General features: G+C 45.4%; 1 protein-coding gene across 1 annotated transcript in view; it reads right to left on the bottom strand.

Annotated features, from left to right (window-relative positions):
• Nucleotides 1–16,182, bottom strand: part of LOC123157842 (uncharacterized) — a 54,889-nt gene extending 38,707 nt beyond the window's left edge. The window contains exon 1 of the mRNA XM_044576030.1: nucleotides 16,018–16,182. Within this exon, the coding sequence (XP_044431965.1) occupies nucleotides 16,018–16,182 (165 nt within the window). The remainder of the gene's footprint in view (nucleotides 1–16,017) is intronic.
• Between the last annotated feature and the right edge of the window lie 3,367 nt (nucleotides 16,183–19,549).

Raw genomic sequence — 19,549 nt, 5'->3', positions numbered from 1 at the left:
CTGAATTCACAGGTCGGTCCGAAGTTCCAGATGCGGCGTTTGTCGAACTATGCACGGAAACTGACCGAACCACCATGCGACCGTCGTTAATACGGCCGCCATTTGATAGACCTGTGTACAGATGATGGAACAAATCAGAGTAATAATTCCTTCGGAAAAATAAACCCAAACAAGCAAAAATTGCTAGGACTAATAGCACCTGGTTTATTTGTCGTAGCAGTCTGAAGAAAAGTGAATCCCAAAATTGGGACTCGATCCGCACACCCATTGCCTGATGGGCGGTGAAGCGACAGTGTGGCGATGCTGGTAAAGGTTGGCTCGCCGAGGCAAAGCCCTCGGTCCAGCTAACGTGACGAAGCTGATCGGCTGACAACGCCGAAGTCTCCGGAGAAGGTTGATGAAGGGATAGTGAAACCCCCGGTCCAGACGAGGAGATGGAGCAGGTCACTAAGGAGACGTTGCAGCTGCCATGTCAACCGAGGTGTTGAAGTAGTTCAGCGTGATGGGCATCGGCTCGATGAAGCAACGGTGCGGCCATGCCGACGCTGGTCATAACTTGTGGTGCGGTCAAAGACGGATTGATGAAGTGACCGAGCGGCGATGTCGACGCGCCTGACCCATGCAATCCGTGGGATGATGGTGTTGGTGATAATTTAGTCTTTGCGACGCTGAACTCTTGTTCGGCTTGCCGAGCTGATGATCCGATAAGGTTGGGCTCTGCTCGATGAAGCGACGATTTGTCTAGTGCTGGTCGGCAGATGTGGAGTAAGGGCTGGTTTGACACCAGCGTGATGGTGAAGAGTACCTCAGAGAAGGCTTGAAATTTTATGGGCACGTGTTAAGAACAACGCACAATACCCTAGAAGAAAATTCCTTTAAAAAGGTTGTCCAATATCACGTTCATAAAGACATGAATTCGGGTCAGCTTCGTATCCATGCAGAAAGCAGACCCAAAAAGTGATGCACTAATTGGAAGGTTCCCAGAGTTTGGACGGTCGGACCGAGCTGAAATTTTGAGAGGTGATAGATATGGGAATTCCGCAGCCGATTAACGGTTGGATCTTCCAATGGACGTCCAAGCTAGACGATGGACTCCTTACCCTAAACTCGTCCAGATTCCCGTCCAGATTCGACAGTGCTCCGGTATATTCTAGATCGGCGGAGATTGCTTCATCGGAACACGACAAAATTTTACAGTGTTGTTGTAGAATCAATTCCGCACAATTCCACTGAAGGAATCGTCAAAGCGATGCTCGAGGAGGTGGTGGTAGCGGATACAAGTTCGCTGTTTGGAAAAACAACACGGATGCCCGAGGGTAATGTTGACGTTGAGCCTCCGAGCTCCATGGATGATTCCTCCATGATCTTGATAGAGATCGGAGTTGATGTTGATGAAGGCCCTTGTACAAACATAATGATTGGAGGTAGGGCACAGTCCTCAGTCAAGCCAAGGTGACTAGTTGAGGCGGCGACAAAGACACCAACGTCGCAGTTGATCTGCAGGCGAGCCATTGATCCTTTTGCCGACCACACAACAAAACTCAATGAAAGCACGGGTGTCGGTGTCAAAACTGGCAGATCTCGGGGTAGGGGGTCCCAAGTTGTGGATCATGGATAGATGGGTAACAGGAGACAGGGGACATAATGTTTACCCAGATTCGGACCCTCTTAATGGAGGTAATACCCTACTTCCTGCTTGATTGATCTTGATGAATATAAATATTACAAGAGTTGACCTACCACGAGATCATATGTCGTGGTCTAAACCCTAGAGGTATGACGAGTGATGTCATGATGATCTAGCGACTAGCCTGGCGTCAGCTTATATAATGTACCAGAGGCCTAGGATAACAAGAGTCCTAGTCGAATACGCCGGTGGAGAGGAGTCCTTGTCTTGATCAGCAAGTCTTGTGGAATCTTCCTTGTGTATACATCGGCTGTCCGAACTGGCCCATGAGTAAACGGCCATGGGGGTCCTTGGCCCAATCCAACTGATCAGGAGACGACGTCGTGAGTACCCCCTAGTCCAGGACACTGTCACCGGGGGCCGTAGATTTCACTAGTGGCTTCTCTCGAGAAAAATAGCAAACGGTGGGTGAAAAAATTACTGTTGGGCAATTGATAGAACTTCAAATAATCATGACTATATCCAGGCAATGATCATTATATAGGCATTACGTCCAAGATTAGTAGACAAACTCCTGCCTGCATCTACTACTATTACTCCACACATCGACCGCTATCCAACATGCATCTAGTGTATTAAGTTCATGGAAAAACGGAGTAATGCAATAAGAATGATGACATGATGTAGAGAAGATCTATTCATGTAGGAATAGACCCCATCTTGTTATCCTAAATAGGAATGATCAATACGTGTCTTGCTGCCCCTTCTATCACTGGGAAAGAACACCACACGATTGAACCCATCACAAAGCACCTCTTCCCATGGCAAGAAAAATTGACTTAGTCGGCCTAACTAAACCAAAGATTCAAAGAATAAATACGAGGCTATAAGTAATCATGCATATAAGAGATCAAAACTCAAATAACTTTCATGGATAAAATAGATCTGATCATAAACTCAAAGTTCATCGGATCCCGACAAACACACTGCAAAAAGAGATCTATTTATGTAGAAATAGACCCCACCTTGTTATCCTTGATAGCAATGATACATAAGTGTCGGTTCCCTTTCTGTCACTGGGATCAAGCACAGTAAGATCAAACTCATCACAAAGCACCTCTTCCCATTGCAAGATAAGTAGATCAAATTGGCTAAATAAAACCCAGATATCGGAGAGGAAATATGAGGGTATAAGCAATCATGCAAATAAGAGATCAAAGGAGACTCAAATAACTTTCATGGATAAAAAGATAGATTTGATCATAAACTCAAAGTTCATCGAATCCCAATACACACACCGCAAAAAGAGTTACATCATATGGATCTTCAAGAGACCATTGTATTGAGAATCAAACAAGAGAGAGGACTCCATCTAGCTACTAACTACGGACCCGTAGGTCTACAAAGAACTACTCACACATCATCGGAGAGGCACCAATGGACATGATGCACCCCTCCGTGATGGTGTCTAGATTGGATCTGGTGTTTCTGGAACTTGCGGCGTCTGAAACTGATTTTCGTCGACTCCCCTAGGGTTTCTAGAATATTGGGGCATTTATACAGCAAAGAGGCAGTTCGGGAGGCACCCGAGGTGGGCACAACCCACCAAGGTGCGCCTGGGCCTCTAGGCGCACCCTGGTGGGTTGTGCTCCCCTCGGAGCATCCCCCAGGTGCTTCTCCGGCCCATTGGATGTCTTCTGGTCGAAAAAAATACACAAAAAGTTTCACTGTGTTTGGACTCCATTTGGTATCGATTTCCTACTTTGTAAAAAACATGCAGAAAACAGCAACTGACACTTGGCACTATGTCAATAGGTTAGTACCAAAAATGATATAAAATGACTATAAAATGATTATAAAACATCCAAGAATGATAATATAATAGCATGGAACAATAAAAAATTATAGATAAGTTGGAGACGTATCACAGTGCTATTATGACACAAAGCACGTATGTTGATCGTATAGTGATCATAAAAGGGGAAAACCCTAAGTATTTTTTTAGCAAAAGAGGGTTTCCCCTCTAATTTCTATTACAGAAACCACCACGGAACCAACTTGATCAATTAAACCCTAAGCATGATCAATTAAACCTTATTATGACTGTGCCATGGCAGATTTAAAGCTGCAATCCGCAGAAATGCTATTTAGCATGGATTGTTTGCTTCGAACTAAGAGCTAAATTCTAAGAGCTGAAAAGAAAGTACAGTAACCAAGTTATGATCTATTTTCTAGTTGAGATCGAAAAGTTGAGGAGATATGAAGTATCACCTCTATTGCGGCGCCATGTAGGCATCGGGGGTGCAATGGCTGTCGGTGGCGTTGAAGCAGATCTGTGACGGTAGACGGGTGCATTGGAGGATAAGTCCCATTGCGGTGGACGAGAAGGTCGTGTGAGCAGCCCCGACAGAGAGGACGATGGCTCCGATGAAGCGGGAGGACACGATGTAAGGCTCCTAGTCTATCGGGGTGGATGAGAAACATCCATCTCTAGCAGTGGACAACGCGGTCTTGGTAGGCGGACGGTGGTGATGGATGGGGTGGAGGACGGCAGCGATGGATGGGGTGATGCACGGAGGAGGTTGGTGTGGTGATGGTGTTCTAGCACGGACGGTGTATGAATAGTAAAATGGAGGGAGAGGTACGGGGAACCAGGTTTTGGGATGCGCCTGTCTGAAATATGGGAAAGTTACGAACTTAGCCCCCGTTTAAAATTTGGACGTCTCGTCGGTTGGGGACATGAGGTAATCTCGCATCTCCCCAATATTTTCCCAGAGCGATTTTGGGCGAGGAGAGGGTATTTTGGCGCCCACGGTTGGTGCCCACGGTGTATGAACGGGGCTGATAGGTAGGGCGGTTGTGTCACGTCGGAGTGAAGTTACAAACCTGCCCCTATTGAAAATATTTGCCTACATCGATTTCGGCCGAGTCGAGTTTGTTTTGCTGCCCACCATGTATGAATGGGGAAATGGAGGGAGAGACATATGTCTTTCGGACGAGCTTGAATCAAATGTGTTCTGCCGCCCATGTTTGGCGCCCACCATGTCGGAATGGGCTCAGAGGCGGTCGTGTCACGTCTAATTGAAGTCATTAACCTACTCCTATTGAGAGCAGTGGAAATCGGGCCGATGGATTGTCCGTGTAAGGGGTAGACAGTAATTTCCATCTCCCAAACACTCGCTTCGGGCAGCCGACGTGGGAGTGGACATTTTGCCACTTCTTTCGAATTTTGGGACAATAAGCATCCATGTTTACCCTGGCAACTAAATTCGAATCCATTTTGTATTCCTATACAAATCTTTATAAATCCTTCTATGTGTTTTTATATATCTTCAAAAGCATGACAAAGATGTATTCCACTGTCACATTTGAATATGATTTACAAACACCGATACTCGAATTCAGAAGCTAGAATCCAGTTTAAGGTGAATTTGAATATTTGAAACCACTTTATGTCCAACTCAAGTTTCACACGCAGCATAATGTGTACTCCCATTTAGATATGTACACAAGCGACGTATGAAGATTCAAATACCGAGTCAATCAACCAATAATGTACAAAACTAATAGACATATAAACACTTATAGAGTATATGGATCAATAATATCAACTAACATACATAAGCCAGGTTGATGTACTTTTTTTTGCTTGAAGAGCATCCTTTTTTAGCGAAGCTAGTACATCATCTTGGCCCTTTCAGATGCGTGCCACTTAAGGACCATCTATACTACTATTATTGTTGAATGCACATTCAGCCCGATTGGCATATTTGTAGGTCTGGCACAACAATCAAAATGAAATGTCTCACAGTCTTATCAATAAATACAGACTTGTGGTAAAAAAATACAAACCAAAAAACAAAAAACAATTATTACATGATCTGTAAAACAAATGGTTTGATCGATTACATGAACAAACAACATAAGGTTATTCAATAATGGAAAGAACATTTCACCTACGATTTACCAAGTGGGAATTTAATTTCCTTTTTTCCTTCAGGACCTTAACAATGCGGTCAGTCTCATCTTGCTTCGTTTTGAAATCCACCAAAATTTAATGGCGGTCTTGAGTACTGCTTGTGACTGTGCTGCTTGCTTCCTCAACATGTCAACTTCATCTCTAAGTGCAGAAGCAGAATCTCTTTCTATCAATAGTTTAGCCTCTAGAGCATCAGTAGTTGGCAATTCATGATGCACGATTGGGCCGGTACCACTGCTGTGGGATGATACAACGTCCATGGGGACCTCGCTCTCTGATCTTGGGCTAACCTGTTTTGGCATTAAAGTTCCTATTGGATTCCAAAAAGTTAAAGTTAGTAAAACATCTGAACTGGGAGTTATAACAGCAAACCAGTTAAACAAACAAGGAATTAAAGAGTTTCAATTGGATGCAGAAAAGTAGTTATTAACATCATTATAACCGGTTGCAGAAGCAAAGTAGTTAAACAAACAAGTTTTGCAAAAGGTACCTATTGTGGCATTGGAGTTTCTCTTGGATCCTGAAAAGTTAAGTAGCTAGTAACGTGATTAGAGCGACCGGTTCTAGCAGCAAAGCAGTTAAACAAACAAGTTTTGCAAAAAGGAACCTGTTGTGGCATTGGAGTTTCTCTTGGATCCTGAAAAATTGAGTAGTTGGTAATTTGATTAAAGCAACAAGTTAAAGCAGCAAGCCTGTTACACAAATATATTTTTGAAAATATACCTGCTGTGCAATTGGACTTCCAATTGGATCCTGAAAACTTTAAGTTGGTAAGATGATTACAACAACAAGTTACAGCAGCAAACTAGGTAAACAAGGAAGTTTCTGAAAACATACCTGTTGTGCCAACGGAGTTTTAGTTGGATCATGCAAACTTGAATGTTATAAATCATAAATAAAGTGTTGCAAGAGCCATAAGAAATTAACATCAAACTAGTAAAACTAGCCAATTTTGGCAACGTATTTAATTACACATGAACTAGTAAAACTAACAAGTTCTTGGCAACGTATTAAAGTAACAAGTCGGTATCATTCACCAGCAACACAAACATCTGTAAATTTCTTTGATGTAAGCAAAATGATTTATCAACCAATATATATATAAAGTTAAAAATACGGTCTTCCTCATATAAACTTGATAGTTTTCTATCTATGAACATGCTACAAGTGATAACAACAAACCATTTAAACAAACAAGGTATCAGAATGTAAATTACACATGAATTCTGCTGCACCCTAGAAGTTCATATGACTAGCTATCTTCGTGCTTAACAGTAAGTATCAAACACATAGATAGGCGCAGTCTATAATAGGATTAACAGGCTATGGCATTATGTAATCAGTAGCAAACTAAATTAAGCCAAGCAAATTAATTGAACAATTTTGCAATAAGTGGCTAACTAAAATTTCGAGAATCAGGTAACCGAACTTACACTAGCTCTTTATATAGGCACACTGCAACTTCTTTTTCGCCTACAAGGTTCTACGAAGGAGTCCATGGCATCAATTGCTTGGATACGCAGTCCCAATACTTCCTTCTTCCCACACTACATTGGTAAGTCGAATGCTTATTCTGATAAGATGGTGCGTCCTTGATATGTTATATGAGGACGGGTTGTCAGACTAGTTGTAGCCACACCATCACACTGGCTTTTACTGTATATTTCATGCGATTACATTTGGCATATCAAGATCTAAGCAATATACAATAGGATGAGAAGACTCGCATCCTTCACATTATTTCTGAACTCGGTTCGTAGAAACAAGCAATTCAACAATTCTGTGGGTAAATCAAAAGCGCCACTGGAATATTTTTCACTACCCCAATCATATACGCAAAAAGGGGCGACGCCACCATAGGGGCTGGTGTGGGCGGCTGCCTCGGGTGGCTGGAAAGTGTGCACCTAGTTTGAGATGTCCAGGTTGGCCCAGGCTAGTTTTGTTCGTCCCGACGCACGAGCAGGCAATGTAAAAAATGAAGAAAAATGTTTCAATTTGGATGGGCCAATAATGTAAGTGCAAGGCAGGCCCTATAGCAGGCTCGCGGCCCAAACAAGCGCCTCCCATATCGATCGACGGCAGGAAAAATCCCAACTTGTTCGCTCCAGCCTCCAGTCTGGTTCGCTCCTAACCTAGCCGCCGCTGGACAGACCGACACAACACCTCCACACGCCCTCATTGGATGCCGGTAGCCGGGCTTCAAGCTAATGGAAGGACAAGAAGACCTAGATCCAACCCTGGGTGTAGCTTGAGTGGGAGGCAGCGGCGTCAGCACGGGCATGACATCGAGCTTGCCCAAACGGATAGTCGTGGCTTGCAAGAGCAGCATGCGCAACGAGCAGGTACATCACATTCCTGATTATATCTAATTCAACTGTTCAATTTCTAGCCAATAGTTAAACCTAGCGGTGTTGTAAAACTACTTGTATGTAGGGAATCTATGAGAAAATGAAACCAATTTCTGCTTATTTTATAACTCCTCAATCAATACTGAACTGACTGAACCTGATGTATCTAAGCAAGTTTCCAGTGCAAACATACAAGCTCATGTTGTTCTTGAACCTGAAGTGTCTAATGAACAGATTGCCAATGAAGGATTTAATGCAAACATTTTACATGCTCCTGGTGATGAACATATAGTGTCTAATTTATACCTAATATTAAAAGACGGAACCTTTCATAGTTCTCCATATGTCATCTCCTTATATCCGTTGATTTGTGTTAACCATAAAGATTGACGGCTGAAATTTAAAAAATAGATCTACATATGGGTAATGGAAAAAACCAAAAGGTTCACCGGCGTCCATGGTATACGATATAACTCCTACGAGGTCGAGCATAGCAGACTCCTGGCCGATGCAGCAAGGAGATGGCGAGGCTAAGTGCCCCGAAGCAGGCTGGGTCGCCGATGCGGCAAGGAATTCTTCTCCTCTCTCTCGCTTCACCTTCGCCCTCCCTCTCTTCGTACACCGGAAGTAACAAGGGCGGTGGGCATCGACCGTGACATAAATCGAGCGCAACAGACAGTGCTCACGGCGGCCGGCCAGAGAAGACATGCAACGGCCGGCCAGAGGAGGCGTGTGTAACGCCCCGGATTCGATGCGCCAGGTGTCTGCCAGTTATTCGCCGTCGTTGCCATGTCATTTGCTTGCGTGTTGCAATTTATCATGCCATCATGTGCATTTCATTTTGCATACGTGTTCGTCTCATGCATCCGAGCATTTTCCCCGTTGTCCATTTTGCAATCTGGCTCTCCTATGTCCCCCGACGTCCCCCTTTTGTCTCCTGTTGTGAGCGGGTGTTAAACTTTCTTGGAATGGCCCAAGGTTTTCCAAGCGGCCTTGATATAGCACCGGTAGACCGCCTGTCAAGTTTCGTGCCATTTGGAGGTCGTTTGATACTCCAACGGTTAACCTGGGAACCGTAAAAGCCCTCTTTGTGTTGCAGTCCAACACCCCTCCAAAGTGGCCCAAAACCCTCCTAACCCCCTCCATTCTCTCAGCCGTTCGATCACGATCGTGTGGGCGAAAACTGCACCCCATTTGGACTCTCCTAGCTCCCAGAATCTATAAATATGTGCCTTCCCCCGAAATTCGCAGATGAAACCCTAGCCCCGCTGCCTCTCCGCCGCCGCACACGTCCGGATCGGACCTGACATGTCCGCTCCGCCGCGCCGCCGCCCTCAGCGAACCAGGGAGCGCCACATGGCACTCCCCGCCGCCAGCCGTCACCGGCCCGCTCGGCCCAGGCGGGGCCCTCCCGGCCCGCGCGCCGCCTGCCGCTGCCCGGCTGCCCGCCGCCAGGTCCCGTCCCCGCCGCCTCGCGCCCTGCGCCCTGCGCCTCCCTGCTGGCGCCGCCCTCCGCGGCCCCCTCGCCGCCCAGCTCCTCACGCCTCCCGCCGGCGTGCCCCGCCGCCTCCAGCCGCCGTGCCCCGCCGCCTCCAGCCGCCGCCCTTCGCCTTCGCCGCCGGCGCCACTCCGCCGGCCTCTGAGTCGCCGCCCCTTGCCGGCCGGAGCATGCCTCCCCGTGTCGCGCCTCCCCGCGACCAGATTCGGGTCGGGGCCGACTGGATCCGCCTTGCCCCGGTGCCCCCGGCCTCGCCGGCGTCGTCCCCGTCCCTCCTCGCCGGCCACCTCCTCCCGCAGCTCCGGCGAGCGAACTCCGGCGAACTCCAGATCCAGATCCGTTTTCGAAGGTTGACCCCGAAATTCCACTAAGTCCCCGAATTATTTGCATTATGGTCCCATGTTAATTGCATCATATCTCCGTGCATACTGCTCCGTTTCGTGCGTGCAATATGTCAAAATGTTTGTTGAGAGATGCTCTACATTTCATTCCATTGTATCATGCTTGTTTGAGATCATCTTGATGCCCGAATCATCGTTGCAAGAGTGCTATATGATGTTAATCTGCTGAAACTGTTATAACTTGGTGACTTGTCATTTTTGATGCATTTGATGTGTGCATCCTATGAGCATGAGTCCTACATGTGTTTTGAACTACATCATGCCATCTTTACAGGGGTGCTTGTCTTGTATTTTTGTGTGTCTTGTACTGAGTGCATCAAGCTTGTTAAGTACGGTACTTGCTGTTGCTGTTTTGCTAGGCCGAATCTGTTATTTTGTGATGCTATGTAAACCTGCTGCTACAAGTCATTCTATGCATAATCTGGAGATGTTCACTAAGGATGTTTTGTTACACATGTCATGCTCTATCCATCCATGCCCCTGGTTGCATTTATAGCCTGGTGTAGCTTGTTGTAATCTTGCTCTCATATTGCCAAATAATGTTGCTGTCAACCTGTTAACATTAAGTTCAGTTTTGCCATGTGATTTGCTAGTGATCCATGCACCCTATGAACTTGTTCTTGCCATGCTTAGCTTTATACATATGCCATATTACTGTTGGTTTCCTTTCCATGCCATGTATTTCTCTGTGGTGAGTGGTACAAGCTCACCAACATGCCTACTTATCGTTGTTTCTGCCATGTATGAATCTGTCATATCACTTTTTATGTTTACATGGGTGCCATCATATCTTCTAATCCTTTTTGGCTCATGGTCAGTAAAGGACTTTTGTTCTATGCATTTATTAGTATCATGCCATGCCTTTGTTTGCCATGATAAGTTCCTGTAGCATGTTGTTTGATAGCTCTTAACATTACAACCTGATGTTATTTCTGCAAAGTCTGAAACTGTTATTATATGCAATCTTGCCATGTCTTTTTGAACATGTTATATTGATTTCTGGAGATAGCTGAGTGTTCATGTTTTGTTATGCTTTACCTGTACATCATGTCCATGCCTTTTGCTCCCATGTTGAGATTCTGTAGCATGTTGTTTTGATGCTTGCTATATGCCTAGTTGCTATTTTGGACAGATTGTTGTCATATCTTGTATAGTGTGTGTGTGTTGAACCGTTGCTCCGTTTTGAGTGTGCTCTATATGAAACTTGCTTGATTTTGCATGTAGTTTCATATTATCATGTTGCATCCTTGTTTTGAGGTGTTGGCTTGATGTTTGTATGCGTTTTGCATCAATGCCATGTTTAACTTGTTTTGCTCATATCTTCTAGGCCGTAGCTCCGAATTAAATGAACTTTATATGTAACTTGACTAGAATCTCGTATAGATCATCTTGGTGTATCTTAACTTGCTGTTTAACAACTTGAACATAAGGTTTATTCAGATCTGGACCAACTTCGAAATTTGCACATGAGGACTTACCGGAATTGTTATATGTTGTTCCCGGCCTCATTTAAACTTGCCTTGATGTGTTGCTCTTGTTTGCATCATCTCTTGCCATGAGTGGCCTCATCTAGCTTTGTCATGCATCATGCTTGGTTGTGCATCATGTCTTGTATATGTGTGGTGTGTTTACCATGTTGTGTGCTTCTCTCGATAGTTCCCGTTTCGTTGCGATCATGAGGATTCGTTCGTCTACGCTTGGTTCGTCTTCGTGGCTTCATCTTCTTCATGGACTTGTTCTTCTTCCTTGCGGGATTTCAGGCAAGATGGCTGCTACCTTGGATCTCACTACTATCATTGCTATGCTAGTTGCTTCGTTCTATCGCTATGCTGCGCTACCTATCTCTTGTTGCTCAAGCCTCCCAAATTGCCATGTCAGCCTCTAACCTTTTCACCCTTCCTAGCAAACCATTGCTTGGCTATGTTACCGCTTTTGCTCAGCCCCTCTTATAGCGTTGTTAGTTGCAGGTGAGGTTGAAGATTTCCCCATGATGGACAGAATTATGTTGGGATATCACAATATCTCTTATATTATTAATGCATCTATATACTTGGTAAAGGGTGGAAGACTCGGCCTTATGCCTGGTGTTTTGTTCCACTCTTGCCGCCCTAGTTTCCGTCATACCGGTGTTATGTTCACGGATTTTGCGTTCCTTACGCGGTTGGGTGATTTATGGGACCCCCTTGACAGTTCGCTATGAATAAAACTCCTCCAGCAAGGCCCAACCTTGGTTTTACCATTTGCCTCACCTAGCCCTTTTTCCCTTGGGTTTCCGGTGCCCGAGGGTCATCTTTATTTACCCCCCCGGGCTAGTGCTCCTCCGAGTGTTGGTCCAAACTAGAGCACCGTGTGAGACCATTCGTTGGCAACTTGGATTACGTCGGTTCCTGTACGCTTCGCTTATCCAGTGTGCCCTAAGAACGAGATATGTGCAGCTCCTATCGGGATTTGTCGGCACATCCGGGCGGCTTTCCTGGTCTTGTTTTACCATTGCCGAAATGTCTTGTAAACCGGGATTCCGAGTCTGATCTGGTCTTCCTGGGAGAAGGTATATCCTTCATTGATCGCGAGAGCTTATCATGGGCTAAGTTGGGACACCCCTGCAGGGTATAAACTTTTGAAAGCCATGCCCGCGGTTATGGGCAGATGGGAATTTATTAATGTCCGGTTGTAGATAACTTGACACCAGATCCGAATTAAAACGCATCAACCGCGTGTGTAGCCGTGATGGTCTCTTTTCGACGGAGTCCAGGAAGTGAACACGGTTTTGGGTTATGTTTGACGTAAGTAGGAGTTCAGGATCACTTCTTGATCATTGCTAGCTTCACGACCATTCCGTTTGCTCTCTTCTCGCTCTTATTTGCGTATGTTAGCCACCATATATGCTTAGTCGCTGCTGCAACCTCACCACTTTACCCCTTCCTTTCCCATTAAACTTTGCTAGTCTTGATATCCATGGTAATGGGATTGCTGAGTCCTCGTGGCTCACAAATTACTACAACAACAGTTGCAGGTACAGGTTATGCGATGTTCATGACGCGAGAGCGATGTTTGCTTGTTTTGGAGTTCTTCTTCTGCTTCTTCTTCGATCAGGGGATAGGTTCCAGGTCGGCAGCCTGGGCTAGCAGGGTGGATGTCGTTTGAGTTTCTGTTTGTGTTTCATCTGTAGTCGGATGGTGCTCTTATGTAAGATGATATTGTATTCGTGTGACATTGTATACCTTGTATGTATCGCCATCTATTATGTAATGTTGATGTAATGATATCCACCTTGCAAAAACGTATCAATATGCGGTTCTATCCTTGGTGGGACCTTCGAGTCTCTTTAGGATAGTATCACATATTGGGCGTGACAAGTTGGTATCAGAGCCTCGACCGACCATAGGAGCCCCCTTGATTGATCGTGTAGTTTGGCCGTTGTTGAGTCTAGAAGAAAACTGTTTTCGGAGTCTAGTTATATCGGAGAGTAGGAATTCTTTTTACTCCTCAACCCCTTCGTCGCTCTGGTGAGGAATCTTGACGTAGGTGTTTTGAATTACTCCTCTTCCCCTTCAAATTTTCTTTAGGATCACGCAGTTGGTTTTCCGATCATTGTTCTCTTCTCTTTTTATCCGGTGCATTTCTCGTCAAGTCGACTCGACTCTCTTCATCTTTGCAAGTTCAATCCTCAGTTGTTTTCTTTTCCCACCCGCCCACCCCTTTTCTTCTTGAAGCCGGAGTCTGTAATCGAGTATCCATCCTACTCGTGCGAAGTCTTTGCCTTCTTTCCTCAATTATTTCAACCGGTGCTTTCTCTTCAAGATATTCGTTGGTTCTCCCTTCCAAGTTGCCTTTGTTTTCCCGCCCTCCCACCCTTTCTCTTCCTGGAGTCCGAGCCTCTTTTAACCATCAATTTCATTCGTGTGGAGCCTCTTCAGTCTTTCGTCAATTATTTCAACCGGTGTATTCTCGTTTTGTGCGGCATTCTCCATCTCTTTTCCGGTGGCATCAATTCAAGTTTTTGGGGTTGATCATATTCTTTTCCTTGGATCAAGTGTTCTCCTTGTTTGTTCGCCTCTCGCCAGTCTATCCTTCCGGAGTGCTCAAGACATCTCAGGAGATTCGTCTGTGTTCCAATTAATTCAAGGTTGTCACCTCATTCAAATATTTCAATCATTCCGGTGCATCATCTACCTCTTCAACAACCCTTTCAACGGTTTTTTCTTTTAGTGGGCCCTAACCCACAGGTCTTTTTCCAGGATCTTACCTGACTCTTCTAATTCCCCCAGAGTTATTCTCAATTCTTTTCAAGTGTGACGTAAGAATGGTTTTCGTCAGTCAGATGCCTTGTCAAGATCAATTTCAAATCATTTCATTGTTGGTTCAACCCTTCCTCTTTTTCATTCTCCGGAGTATCTTAGTAATTTTGGTGGTGTTTCTCGTCGTCATTTGAAGAGCGAAGAAGAGTTTTTCCTCTCAATTTTGTCCATTCTCTTGAAGATTCGTGGTTCTAGCTTCATATCATCCTCTCGAATTATTCCATTTGTCAGATATTCTTTTCTTAACCATCCAGAGTATGTCAGAAGTTGTTTTCCCGTTTCTTTTCATCGAAGGCCATCGTTCCAGAAGAATTCTTCGTCCTCACATTTCTGCTACCGTTATCCAATTATCCCGGTGCTTCGTTCAAGTGTTCTTAATCAGCTCATGATCTCTTTGTTCTTTTGCATCTAAATCCCCTCTAGCTTATTGGTTCTTCTAATTCTTCCCGGGGATTCATACTCTTTCATCAGTCATTTTAGAATTTTTACGATGGTTTGTTCAAGATTCTTTTCCTTGATTACCATATTAATTCATTCATTCTTTCCAATCCTACCGGTGGTTCATGAAAACCTTCTCAAGTTTGTGATATGTCACTTCTCAATTCTTTTTCAACAAGAATAAGTAATATGCAAAATCCATTGCTTGTCATCAATTTAATTTGATGAAGGTTAAGCATACAATATATCTTATTCTTATTTCATCCAAGCGATTAATCCCTTCCTTCGGAGTTTGTTCTTGATGAATAAATTCTAGGTCCAAGTGTTTTCATCTTTTCTTTTCTGGAGTACAAATTTCCTCGGTCATTTCGTCGGAACCTCTATCTAAATCATCACAAGGCTCATCTTATTCTGTCATCCTTCATTCTATCTCATCATCCTTTTTGTCACCGGAGTTCTTCATGGTGGTTCTTCATGATTTAATTCATTTCTCAAGAGTTCATCAAGTATCATTCCATCCTCTCAAGTTCATGTTCTATTCTTTCCATGTTCAGTCAGAGTTCTGCCTAAATCCTTTTTAGTCTTATTCATTTCTTATCTCGTTTTAACCGGAGTGGTTTCATAGTCTATTTGATTCCGTGAGCTTTTGATTCTCGTCATTCTCGTCATTCCTCTCTTCTTCTCGAGTGCTCTCGATTCTTTGCTTCTTCTCTTGAGTTCTTGCTTTACCTCATCCCTTTTCCCTTCCGTCTCAGTCCTAAGATCTCGGGACGAGATCTCTTATTAGTGGAGGAGTGTTGTAACGCCCCGGATTCGATGCGCCAGGTGTTTGCCAGTTATTCGCCGTCGTTGCCATGTCATTTGCTTGTGTGTTGCATTTTGTCATGCCATCATGTGCATTTAATTTTGCATACGCGTTCGTCTCATGCATCCGAGCATTTTCCCCGTTGTCCATTTTGCAATCCGGCACTACTATGTCCCCCGACGTCCCCCTTTTGTCTCTTGTTGTGAGCGGGTGTTAAACTTTCTCGGAATGGCCCGAGGTTTTCCAAGCGGCCTTGGTATAGCACCGGTAGACCGCCTGTCAAGTTTCATGCCATTTGGAGGTCGTTTGATACTCCAACGGTTAACCGGAGAACAGTAAAAGCCCTCTTTGTGTTGCAGCCCAACACCCCTCCAAAGTGGCCCAAAATGCATCCTAACCCCCTCCATGCTCTCGGTCGTTCGATCACGATCGTGTGGGCGAAAACCGCACCCATTTGGACTCTCCTAGCTCCCAGGATCTATAAATATGTGCCTTCCCCCGAAATTCGCGGATGAAACCCTAGCCCCGCTCCCTCTCCGCCGCCGGACACGTCCGGATCGGACCGGACATGTACGCTCCGCCGCGCCGCCGCCCTCAGCGAACTAGGGAGCGCCACGTGGCACTCCCCGCCGCCAGCCGCCGGCGGCCCGCTCAGCCCAGGCAGGACCCTCCCGGTCCACGCGCCGCCCGCCGCCGCCCGGCCGCCCGCCGCCGGGTCCCGTCCCCGCCGCCTTGCGCCTCGTCACCGGCAGCCGCCGTGCGCGCCGCCCCGCGCCCTGCGCCTCCATGCCGGCGCCGCCCTCCGCGGCCCCCTCGCCGCCCAGCTCCTCGCGCCTCCCGCCGGCGTGCCTCGCCGCCTCCAGCCGCCGCCCTTCGCCTTCGCCGCCGGCGCCGCTCCGCCGGCCTCCGAGTCGCCGCCCCTTGCCGGCTGGAGCGCGCCTCCCCGTGCCGCACCTCCCCGTGTAGCCGTGATGGTCTCTTTTCGGCGGAGTCCGGGAAGTGAACACGGTTTTGGGTTATGTTTGACGTAAGTAGGAGTTCAGGATCACTTCTTGATCATTGCTAGCTTCATGACCGTTCCGTTTGCTCTCTTCTCGCTTTTATTTGCGTATGTTAGCCACCATATATGCTTAGTCGCTGCTGCCACCTCACCACTTTACCCCTTCCTTTCCCATTAAGCTTTGCTAGTCTTGAAACCCATGGTAATGGGATTGCTGAGTCCTCGTGGCTCACAGATTACTACAACAACAGTTGCAGGTATAGGTTATGCGATGTTCATGACGCGAGAGTGATGTTTGCTTGTTTTGGAGTTCTTCTTCTGCTTCTTCTTCGATCAGGGGATAGGTTCCAGGTCGGCAGCCTGGGCTAGCAGGGTGGATGTCGTTTGAGTTTCTGTTTGTGGTTCATCCGTAGTCGGATGTTGTTCTCATGTAAGATGATGTTGTATCCCCATCTATTATGTAATGTTGATGTAATGATATCCACCTTGCAAAAGCGTATCAATATGTGGTTCTATCCTTGGTGGGACCTTCGATTCTCTTTAGGATAGTATCGCATATTGGGCGTGACAGCGTGCGACGGACTAAACACTTCAACTGTGGCGACAGCCAGTGCATGCATCAGCAACAACTAGGGTGCACCATGACGAGGCCAGCTAGGACATAGATAGTAGCTAGGTTCGTGGGTCGAGGGTGCGTTCCCTGACCCGGGGTCGATCGACCCCAATCGAGGGTCGGGTACGAGGTGGGGTCAAGGTGGGTCGTTGATACGTCTCCAACGTATCTACTTTTCCAAACACTTTTTCCCTTGTCTTGGACTCTAACTTGCATGATTTGAATGAAACTAACCCGGACTAACGTTGTTTTCAGCAGTACTGCCATGATGTTGTTTTATGTGTAGAAAAGAAAAGTTCTCAGAATGTCCTGAAAATCCACGGAGGCACTTTTTGGAATTAATAAGAATTTCTGGACGAAAGAAATACACCAGGGGGCCCAGGGCCTGTCCACGAGACAGGGGGGTGCCCCCCTGTAAGGGCGCGCCCCCTATCTCGTGCCCCCCTGGACCTCCACCGACCTCAACTCCAACTCCATATATTCCATCTCGCGGAGAAAAAAATCAGAGAGAAAGTTTCAATGCGTTTTACGACACGGAGCCGCCGCCAAGCCCTAATCTCTCTCGGGAGGGCTGATCTGGTGTCCGTTCGGGGCTCCGGAGAGGGGGATTCGTCGCCGTCATCATCATCAACCATCCTCCATCACCAATTTCATGATGCTCACCGCCGTGCTTGAGTAATTCCATCGTAGGCTTGCTGGACGGTGATGGGTTGGATGAGATTTACCATGTAATCAAGTTAGTTTTGTTAGGGTTTGATACCTAGTATCCACTATGTTCTGAGATTGATGTTGCTATGACTTTGTTATGCTTAATGCTTGTCACTAGGGCCCGAGTGCCATGATTTCAGATCTGAACCTATTATGTTTTCATGAATATATGTGTGTTCTATATCCTATCTTGCAAGTCTATAGTCACCTATTATGTGTTCTGATCCGACAACCCCGAAGTGACAATAATCGGGATACTTCTCGGTGATGACCGTAGTTTGAGGAATTCATGTATTCACTATGTGTTAATGCTTTGGTCCGGTTCTCTATTGAAAGGAGGCCTTAATATCCCTTAGTTTCCGCTAGGACCCCGCTGCCATGGGAGGGTAGGACAAAAGATGTCATGCAAGTTCTTTTCCATAAGCATGTATGACTATTTACGAAATACATGCCTATATTACATCGATGAACTGGAGCTAGTTCTGTGTCACCCTATGTTATAGCTATTACATGAGGAATCGCATCCGGCATAATTATCCATCATTGATCCATTGCCTACGAGCTTTTCATATATTGTTCTTCGCTTATTTACTTTTCCGTCGCTACTGTTACAACCACTACAAAAACCCAAAAACATTTATCTTTACTTTTGCCACCGTTACCTTTATTATCATATTACTTTGCTACTAAATACCTTGCTGCAGATACTAAGTTATCCAGGTGTGGTTGAATTGACAACTCAACTGCTAATACTCAAGAATATTCTTTGGTTCCCCTTGTGTCGAATCAATAAATTGGGTTGTACTTCACCCTCGAAAGCTGTTGCGATCCCCTACACTTGTGGGTTATCAAGACTAATTTCTGGCGCCGTTGCCGGGGAGCATAGCTCTATTCTCTGAGTCACTTGGGAATTATATCTGTTGATCACGCTAAGACCAAGATTTTGCCCTCAACTACGAGGGGAGGTAAGGAACTGCCATCTAGCTCTGCACTAGATTCTCCTTCCATTATTAGTAGGCTTGTGACACCTAAACCTGCTACTGCTATGAATTCTGATATGTCGCATGTTATTGATGATGCCACTTCTGCTATGCATGATGAAACTACTTCTGTGCGTGATACTACTTTGCCATTAGGTGAATTTCTTGAAGAACAACTTGCTAGAGTTAGGGGGAATGAAAATATTGAAGATGCTATTATTGATGATAGTGATGATGAAAATTCTCCCAATGATTATGTATTGCCTGTTGTTCCTGAGGGTTATGTTATGAATAAAGAAGCTGCTGAAGCTATCTTTGCTTGCAATGATAGATATGATCTTAAGAAGTTATTATCTAAATGGAAGCAGCAGTCTCTTAATGCTAGAATGAAACCTGACCCTGCTTTTGCTACTTCACCTATCTGTGTTACTGATAAGGATTATGAGTTCTCTGTTGATCCTAAGATTATTACTCTAGTAGAATCCGATCCTTTTTATGGCCTTGAATCTGAAACTGTTGTGGCACATCTTACCAAGTTGAATGATATACCTACTCTGTTTACTCATGATGATAGATCTCACTACTTTTATATCCTTAAGATATTCCCGTTCTCATTAAAGGGTGATGCTAAGACTTGGTATAATTATCTTGCTCCTGGTTGTGTGCGTAGTCCCCAGGATATGATTTATTATTTCTCTTCTAAATATTTCCCTGCTCATAAGAAACAAGCTACCTTGCGGGAAATATATAATTTTGTGCAAATCAAAGAAGAGAGTCTCCCAAAAGCTTGGGGGAGGCTCCTCCGGTTACTTAATGCTTTGCCTGATCATCCTCTCAAGAAAAATGAAATACTT

Source organism: Triticum aestivum, chromosome 7B (genome assembly GCF_018294505.1).
Source record: "Triticum aestivum cultivar Chinese Spring chromosome 7B, IWGSC CS RefSeq v2.1, whole genome shotgun sequence".
Lineage (NCBI taxonomy): Eukaryota > Viridiplantae > Streptophyta > Magnoliopsida > Poales > Poaceae > Triticum > Triticum aestivum.
Note: the sequence above shows the minus strand (reverse complement) of the source record. Positions and strands in the feature narration are given on the sequence as shown.